General features: G+C 42.9%; 2 protein-coding genes across 2 annotated transcripts in view; one reads left to right on the top strand and one right to left on the bottom strand.

The window, feature by feature from the left end:
- The window catches only part of cnot11 (CCR4-NOT transcription complex, subunit 11), a 7,284-nt gene extending 1,348 nt beyond the window's left edge, over positions 1-5,936 (top strand). The window contains exons 3-8 of the mRNA XM_008298168.1: positions 652-816; positions 1,224-1,376; positions 2,465-2,667; positions 3,433-3,635; positions 4,564-4,660; positions 5,406-5,936. Coding sequence (XP_008296390.1) covers positions 652-816; positions 1,224-1,376; positions 2,465-2,667; positions 3,433-3,635; positions 4,564-4,660; positions 5,406-5,603 — 1,019 coding nt within the window. The 3' untranslated portion in view covers positions 5,604-5,936. The remainder of the gene's footprint in view (positions 1-651; positions 817-1,223; positions 1,377-2,464; positions 2,668-3,432; positions 3,636-4,563; positions 4,661-5,405) is intronic.
- A 969-nt stretch (positions 5,937-6,905) lies between these two features.
- The window catches only part of LOC103369454 (lymphocyte cytosolic protein 1 (L-plastin)), a 23,381-nt gene continuing 21,131 nt past the window's right edge, over positions 6,906-9,155 (bottom strand). Inside the window, exons 14-16 of the mRNA XM_008298167.1 lie at positions 8,682-8,802; positions 8,469-8,593; positions 6,906-8,313 (exon numbers count right to left, since the gene is read on the bottom strand). Coding sequence (XP_008296389.1) covers positions 8,181-8,313; positions 8,469-8,593; positions 8,682-8,802 — 379 coding nt within the window. The 3' untranslated portion in view covers positions 6,906-8,180. The remainder of the gene's footprint in view (positions 8,314-8,468; positions 8,594-8,681; positions 8,803-9,155) is intronic.

Here is a 9,155-nt window from a genome sequence, read left to right as displayed (position 1 = left end):
TCATTTGTCCCCATGTAAACAGCCAGTTTCCCACATGCCGAGCCAACATCACTAAATAATAATTTTATCCAGTTGGCTGAGAACAAAATGCTTTCCAGATTAAAATGATTACAGAATAATGAAATTAGAAACTCATTTATCTGCTTGTGAGAAACGTTAGAGCACAAATGTGAAGAAATGAACCCAAAATAGAGCAAAAGCAGCACTGAGTCTGTATTTAAAACCAATGAAAGTGCAACTTCAGAGAGATTTTAGTCGAGGTAAAAAGGAAATCATTAGTTCCAAAATGAAAAGAATTCAGAATAATGTGTTTTTCGACAGTTCTTGTTAATCGGGATTTCATTTACTCAAGCTTATTTTATATTTTTGTTCAGCAAATGGGGAGAAACATCAAGAAATGAATAGATTTCTGTCACATAAATGAACACAGACTCGTTGCCTTGGCTGTACGTGGCTCAAGCGTGCATAAAGTCAGCCATTGTCACTGTCAAAAGACTGATTCTGAGGAAAGAAAAACCCTGCATTTACCCCAATTCTTGATGAAAACACACAAAAGTTGACTTAACTAAATCACAGAAAGTGTGACGGTACAACATGAACCTCAGACTGAGTCAGAACAGTTTTCATCAACGCCGTCTCCTACGTTTCCAGGCTTCCTTCCTCCCATCACCCAGCCTGAGAAGTTCTTCCTGTCCCAGCTGATGTTGGCGCCGCCCAGGGATCTGTTCAAGAAGACGCCCAGACAGGTGTCCTGCATGGACGTCGGCAACATGCCTCAGACGATAGACATCAGCGGGCTGCAGCTGGCCTTAGCAGGTCAGTTCACATCCTGCAGCAAACGCTCGTCTTCAGAGGCAGTAAGGTCCGGTGGAGCTGGAGATGTGACGCCATCGCTTGTTTCAAATAGTGATTTTTATGTTTTTTTTGTCATTTGTTGTCGTATCTGGGCCACTTTACTGCTACGGCTCAAATATAAGACGACATATTTTAAAGATGAGGTTTAAAAACACATCTGCAACAACCTGGATAAACTTCATTTCTGCAGATCATGTGAGTTTTTCTGGAGCGATAAACAACAGAAGCTTGGATCAGTAGGAAAGCTTGCAGCCTGAAATCATTTTGATCTGTTTGCATGAATCTGGATTGAATTGCATCCTGATCTGAAGAACTTTGTGTGTCTCCTGCTTCCTCTTGGTTCATAATCTACCGTTTGTGTCGTGCAGAGCGTCAGTCCGAGCTGCCGACTCAGAGCAAAGCCAGCTTCCCCAGCATCCTGAACGACCCGGACCCGGACTCCTCCAACTCGGGCTTCGACAGCTCCGTGGCCAATCAGATCACAGAGTCCCTGGTCACGGGGCCGAGGCCTCCTCTGGAGAGTAAGTGTGTTGAATGTTAATACTGTTTAGATTTGAGGAAGGAGGTTTATTGTGTAGAAAACTGGCACAAAAGACTAAGAACCAAGAGCTTAAATTCATTCCAGTGTGGGCCCGACTCGGTTAACTACGTTGTGTGTGTGTGTGTGTGTTTGTAACTTCATTCACTAAATAAGGAGAGGTTCTGCTTTTTCATGACGTTTATTGACATTCAAAGCATAGTTTGGTTTGTTGTTAGCTTCGAAATTACTTTGAAAGAGGGAGGAAGTGTGCAAACGAGCCGAGAGCAGAAGCAGACGAGAACATTTTGTTGGAAATTTTGAGTCAGTGCAGCTTCTGCCGGCTATAATTATACGTGAGCTATTATTTATGTAAGTTTATTTTATTTTGAAAAGCCAGCAGCATATTTCACAAACACTGATCAGTTCCTTCTAAACATCTCTGAGCTTTTGAGCTGGATGGCTGGTTTTGGCAGCAGTTTAATATATTTTTTTTACGAATTTCATTTTTAAAAAAAACAAAAAACGTAACAAACCACTATCAAAAGTCAGAGCACACCATTTACGTTTTGTGTGGTTTTTCTCAAAGCTGCAGGATGCGTTCGGTGCCAAATATCGTGTGGGTAGAATCTGTAATAAGAAAAGGCCCAACAAATAACAATTAGTATTCTTCAATGCTTACACTCTGGCACACTGGACGAGATAAAAGCAAGTTAACTTTATCTGCTCGCTCGTTTTGTGGTGTTTTAACAACCAAAAACACTCCGATTGTCAGCTGTGGAGAGAGCTGCTGTCTCCTCTTCCTCCTCGTATCCACATCCAACTCAAACATCAGTCACACAACAACAAATAAACAGTTAAAATGATGTTTCAGATGCTGCCAGCGTTTTTAAATTAACCTCACTGTAGAATCCTGTCACATGTAGCAGGTGAGCTCATTATGAATGTGCTGTAGAAAACAGTTTTTCCTGGAAGTTTCTGTAGTAGCTCGTAGATATGAGGAGGGACTGATGGATGCTTTAGGAGCCCGAACACCAGGATCAGGCTGCAGGTCGACGTTAACAGAGTCCGTCCACGTTGCTTCGTCGTCAGGTCACTTCCGGCCCGAGTTCATCCGGCCGCCGCCGCCGCTCCACGTGTGCGAGGACGAGCTGGCGTGGCTGAACCCGACCGAGCCGGACCACGGCATCCAGTGGGACCGGTCCATGTGCGTGAAGAACAGCACCGGCGTGGAGATCAAACGCATCATGTCCAAGGCCTTCAAGAGCCCGCTGTCGGCCCAGCAGCAGTCACAGGTGGGTTCAGCTCAGCCTCCAGGTGGCGTCGCTCATCTCAGAGAGGAGGTTTGGGGTTAAAGCAGCTTCAACAGAACACAAAGGAATGAAGAAGGTTACAAAACATTAGATCCTGAAAAGAAACAGGCAGAAGAACAAGATAAAACCAGTTTATTCCAGCTGTGTAGAGAGTTTAGATCCTTCAGACTGATTCACACTTTAAATCTTAGTGTTTTTATTGTCGTTTATTTGGCCAGCAGTGGTTGAGTCACATCTAATACATGAGGTTGTGAGTTTTTTGTCAACTATTGATGCTGGAAATCTCAGAACATAAACATGTTCGTTTAAAGCTCTCATCAGTAAAACATAGAGCTGTGCTGTTTTCTGCTGTGAGTTGAAGCTCAAGTCCTCTGAGAGTTTATTAGTTCTATTGGTTAAGTTTTAACTTCAGCTAAGTAAGGTGGTAAGGCGACGGCACAAACACAAAAAATAGCAATAATTGACCACATCCAAAAGTCACATTTTCCCCTAAAATCAGCAGATGTTCAGTTTGATCACATATTACAAAGAAAACCGTAAAATTGTCACAATTAAGAAGATGAACATTTTCCTATAAACCTTAAAGTTAGTGCTCAGCTGCTAACGAACTCACTGAGTCAACCAGCTGTTGCTCATCTTTTTCCAGCGACTTCATGACCCTCAGTTTTTCCTTTTGCAGAACAGAGCGGGAACATGTGAGGTGCAGGTTTCTTTCTTCTTTGTGACTCTTTGTTCTGGTTCCTGCAGCTGCTGGCGGAGCTGGAGAAGGACCCGAAGCTGGTCTATCACATCGGCCTGTCGCCGGCGAAGCTGCCCGACCTGGTGGAGAACAACCCGCTGGTGGCCATCGAGATGCTGCTGAAGCTGATGCAGAGCAGCCAGATCACCGAGTACTTCTCCGTGCTGGTCAACATGGACATGTCGCTGCACTCCATGGAGGTCGTCAACAGGTGGGAAAGAAATAACACGAAACACATTTAATTTACTGTCAGTACACAGTCGTACACGTAGAGAATAGGCAAGTGTAGAAATAGAAAATGTAGCATCTAGTAGGGAAAAGATGTAAGAGCAGTGTATCTATGAAAACAGCAGGATGGTTTGTTCTGTTAAAGATCGATGATTTGGTGTGTTAGGAATTATAAAAACAGTAGTTTAACTGATTTTGTTCTTTGCTGAACATACACACAAAAAATGATTTATGGAGCGAATAAATGAGGTACGAGGTGCAGCTGTGTTCAAACATCTGTAAACGTGTAGTCTCAGTAAACACAGAGTTCAGTTCTCGTATTTCTCTGATCAGAAGCTGGTTTTCACTTCGTTTTGTAATTTGACGCAAATCTCACAAAGTAAAGTTACACAGAATCTGAGCTGTGATGTTTTTACTCAGCTCAAGTTCAAAACAACCATTTATCAGCTCAGAAGGTTTTAAACGGTTCAGCTTCAAGTTGTGTGTTTACATTTTTAAATCGCTGTTCGTTTTGCCACCTTTAGTTATTCTTGGAAACAAACGTTGATTAGTTTAAGGTTTAGTGAGTTTGGGAAACGATAAGTAAAGACATTCCAGCCTCACTGTGAGTGCATGTTTAATATATATGTTTATAAAGTGTGGTGGTGTTCTCGTTCATCGTGAGGTTTGTGAAAATGGCTGCATTACTTTGAACCCAGTGACTCTGCAGTACAACAACAGACACTGATCACAATTTTAGAGCTTCCCCTGAAATCAACCTTTAAAAACATGTTCTGCCTGAAATAAAGCCACGTAAAACATTATTTACTCACATATCTGACAGGTATTTTGTTCCTTCGACCAAACAACAAATGAAAAGACGCCCCTCATCTGCTAATTACTTTTCCTTCACGTTCTCGTCTGTTCCTCAGGTTGACCACAGCTGTGGATTTGCCTCCAGAGTTCATCCACCTCTACATCTCCAACTGCATCTCCACCTGTGAGCAGATCAAAGACAAATACATGCAGGTACAGCACGACGCACCGATCAGCCTTAAAAACTGGACGTGAGGATGTAAGTGGCAGGAGAAGCAGAGATCAGTCATTACAGCATGAACACCACTGATCAGAGAAGGTCGAATAGAAGCACCTCCAACAGAAGCTGAGTGGAGCTTAAACCAAGTTCAGAGGCTGCGCTTTGTTTCTAATTTGGCATTTCTTCTTGAAAATGCTTTCTAGTGGCTTGCTTACAATGACTGATCAGAGCAGGTAGCATTAAAGTCATCCCATTCTGTCACTGTGGGGCTTTAACCTTCACACACTGCTCTGATTTCATACGTTTTAATTCCCTCATCGTGTCTACGCCACATTTTAAACGACAGATCTGTTTAGAATGTCTAAATATCCTACGTCACATTAATACATGTAAATTAAAACATACACATAAAACGTGGTCTGTAGAGTTTCACAGTTTCTAGATTCCCTAAAACCACCATGTTCCTTGGTTTGACCCACACTGGTGGATCTAAGATCCATTTCAGCGGATATACAGGTCACATCTGAGCCCAAACAGCCTCAGAGTAGAAAGATTTGTAGCAGCTGTACACAAGTATAAAACTGGGTCATCATATCTCAGGCTAGAAGACGTTTAGGGAGTTTTTCCTGCTGTCGAATGTCCAAACAAGTCACATGTGACCTGAAGCAGTGTGCAAGAGTTAAATAGTACAACTTCATGTTTCTGTTTCTACTTTGACGCTCCGCTTCTCTCCTCCAGAACCGCCTGGTCCGCCTGGTGTGCGTCTTCCTCCAGTCGCTGATCCGCAACAAGATCATCAACGTCCAGGACCTGTTCATCGAGGTCCAGGCCTTCTGCATCGAGTTCAGCCGCATCCGCGAAGCCGCCGGCCTCTTCCGCCTCCTCAAGACCCTGGACACCGGAGAAAACCCGGCCGAGGCCAAACCCGCCAAATAGCCGTCCTCACCGAGACGCCGGGACGAGTTACCAGAATCAAGCTGACCGCCTTTAAAGAAGCGTCTGGATGGTTGGGTTCAGCAGAAACACTCTTCATGCAGAAACTGGTGTGAAATACGGGAGTGCGTATTGTAAATAGGTGGTGGTCGGGTTCCCCTCAGACTTCTCGAAATCTTCTCGCTCGCCGCCCACCGTCCTCAGAACTTTGTCAGCATTTTCTCCTTTTACTTTTTCCCGAAGTAAAAATGAAGTCATCATTTGGGTTTTTCACCAGCATTCTTCCCTTTGGAACCGAAACCTTGTGAGTTTAATTAAACCGGTTGTTTAATTGAGTCTTTTCCAGGCTGTGTGTTTTTTTGGTTTTTTTTGTATTTTCAAACACTGAAGTGAAAAATCATTTACAGCCGCGACACGGTAAGTTACTGAAGGCTGTTTACACGTCGACATCGAGACAGACTGAACACGTTTGATGCTAAACACGAGATGGATGGATTGAATATGAAGAACCCGGTTCTGTCCGAGAGAAACAAAATTCACTCGAAGCTGTAAAGGCGACTGGGAAAAACAGATTATTCTGAACGCTCTCGTGTTGACTCTAAAAATATAATATTTCCTTTTTTAAAACAGAAACGAGGACTTTTTAATTAAAGTTTTTTAGCTAAATTGTGATGGACAATAGAATTTATGGATAAAGGCTCAAAGTTCAGTTTCTATTTTCTTAAGAACCCTGAATGTAGAGTTAATATTAAAGCTTCAGCATTTTTATCATCTAGTTTCTGTAACTGCGAGGGCTCTGATAATGAGACACGCTTTCAGTCTCTTGCAGTATTACCTGCCTGCCTGCCAGGTAGTACGATGTTTCCTAAAGACATGTTTTATTAAAAGTAAGACTTTATGAATTCAGACAGCAGGAACGTCCAGCAGCAGAGCACTGGGAGCTGCCGTCTTGCGCTGTTTGACAGATTTGGAAAAATGTTCCACAGTGTTGTGTTTTGTTTAATCAGATATAAAAAGGAAAAGTTTTTTTGTGCTGTGACAGACTGGTAAAGAGTAAAGATGGCACGAACACTGATGCTTCTGTTTACAGTCTTGATGCTAAGCTAAGCTAACCAGCTGCTGCCTCGCATTCATGGACAGAGTGAGGAGAGATAACAATCTCAACATCTGATTATCGACAAGAAAGTTTGTGTATTTCCTAAAATGCTGACCTACTCCTTCAGAGATCAGCACTAAAGTTTATCAGCTACTGGTTTAACACAACAGAGGATTACTGGTAAATAAGGTGTGAAACAAACACAACGCTTTAATACAAAAATCACTTTATTTGTTGTGTACATTTGGCTTCAATGTCGTGATCTGGCGCGTTACAGAAACAAACAGTAAAAATGTGACGGGGAGGAAAACCTGAGCATCATGATTAACCTGAACACTGCTTCACATGTGGAAAGAAAAGGAGAGTGCAAAGAAAACCTGAGGTCTGTAGAGGAAAGTATCACTAGTGCAGCAGAGAGAGGGGACGTTACTTCATTATTTATTAAAATGTTGTTTTTTTTAAAAATGCAACTAATGGCTGTGACGAGTTACCAGGAGTTGGAAAACCACAGAAAGTAAATTTGGTGACGCAGGAAATGTTCTCGTTTAAAAGGTGAAACTGACAGAAGATAAAACGGTCAGAGTGAATTAATACAGCAACAGATATTTCTGTAATTTGAACTTCAACCTGGAGTTGGTGGTTTCTCCAGCACTGATTGGTTGTATTTAAGTTTTATTGTTGACTCATCTCGTGACCTTTTTCTGTCTTCTGTCAGTTTTGGGGCTTTGGATTAACAAGAAAAGAAAAAAAAAAAGAGTTATTGATGAGCTGCTGTGACAGTGAAGGTCAGCAGGTCGTCACTTAGACGCACTTTTTAGTTGTAATCCTGCAAAACATTTTATCTGAGGCAGAAATCTCTCTGACTTTTTTTTTTCTAATGATAAAAACTACCTGCAAAATCCCACCTCAATGTGTTAATATTTCAAGTTTTAGTAGCGTTTAAGGACAGTTTGTCCAACGGAGACATGTGGGGCGATGAAGCCGTAGTTTTAAATCCACGTGGACGAACACGATCGGTCACATGTCTGAGCATCATCCTATAATCGTATATATTCTGCTCTGACTGTGACAAATCACGTCGGCCCACATGGATTTAAAACTACAGTTTTATCGCTCTGCACGTCTCTGTTGGACAAACTGTACTAACAAGCTACCAAAAACTTGAAGTATTGACAAATTCAAGTGTGATTTTGTGTGTAGTTTTAATCAATATTTGAAAAAAACCTCCACATTAATGAGTTTTCTGAGGTTGAACTGATCCAGTCAGAAGATTTCTGTCTCTAGAAAACATTTGTAGAAATAAAACTGGAGTTTATCTAAGCAACGTGATCAGAGTTACAAACTGTCAGGTCATTAGACTCTAACAGACAGTTCATCTCTCTGAATTGTTTAAAAGTCACTGCATCGGCTCCTTCCCCGTCCATCTCCTCATCTTGAGGCCTGGTCTCACATTCTGGGTTCCTCTGAGGGGACGGTTCTGCTCTTTAGGCTCTCTTCATGCCGCGAGCCATGAGGCAGGCGAACACCGTCATCACCATCTTGGGTTTGACCTCCACCAGGTCCTCAGGCAGCGCGTAAACCCGGGCGCCGATCTTCCTGGCCATGGAGATGGCGTACCTGCCGGGAACAAGCAGCAGAGCTCGGTTTCAGTCAGGGTTCTGATCAAAACTGGGTCAAAAATCAGCTTAAAACTGTACTTTGTTATATTTTCCAAATGTCGACATAAAAAACAAAGACGAGGCGAAGAGATCGGCTTTAAAGCAGCGCCGTACTTTGCGTTGTTGAGTTTCTCCTCCTCCGCCAGGTCCTCCGTCTTCAGCAGGTCGTATCGGATGGATCCGGGCTGGATGGCGTCGATCAGGTCCAGAACCGGCATGCTGCTGCTGATGGAGCCGTCCTGCACAGAACAGAACCGTTGATTAAACTGTTCCTTTTATTTCATCCACGTCAGGAACCCCATTGATTGAACGGATGACGTTTGTCACCTTGAAGCTGGAGATGGTGGGTTTCCCAGCATGCGTGAGCGTGTCGTTGACCCAGCACACGATGGTGTCGTCGATGACCTTCTGGCCGTCGCCGAGGTCCTCCAGGATGTTCAGGGTGTATCTGAGGAGACAGACGGCATTTGTGGGGTTGATGAGCTTCGTCTGAAGTGTCCTGGTGGTGTGTTTTCTGATCGGGGTGGCTCACGGGAAGCTTTACCAAACTCCATTCAGTTATCACTCAATTTTATCCACACATCCTAAAACACTGCATTTGTCCCTCTGACTATGATTTAGGTTTTTAATCTGTAGTATGACTGTTTATCTATTTATCCTGGATCTACTATTGCTTTGTTTTTATTAGGGTCCGAGCACTCCGGTGAAAGGAAGTACCTTCCTAAGCTGTCTTTAAACACATTCAGGACACTTTTCCCGCTATATACTACATCCTGATGCGTTTTCAGGACATTCTGAAAC

Source organism: Stegastes partitus, unplaced genomic scaffold (genome assembly GCF_000690725.1).
Source record: "Stegastes partitus isolate 25-593 unplaced genomic scaffold, Stegastes_partitus-1.0.2 Scaffold1290, whole genome shotgun sequence".
NCBI classification, from domain to species: domain Eukaryota; kingdom Metazoa; phylum Chordata; class Actinopteri; family Pomacentridae; genus Stegastes; species Stegastes partitus.
Note: the sequence above shows the minus strand (reverse complement) of the source record. Positions and strands in the feature narration are given on the sequence as shown.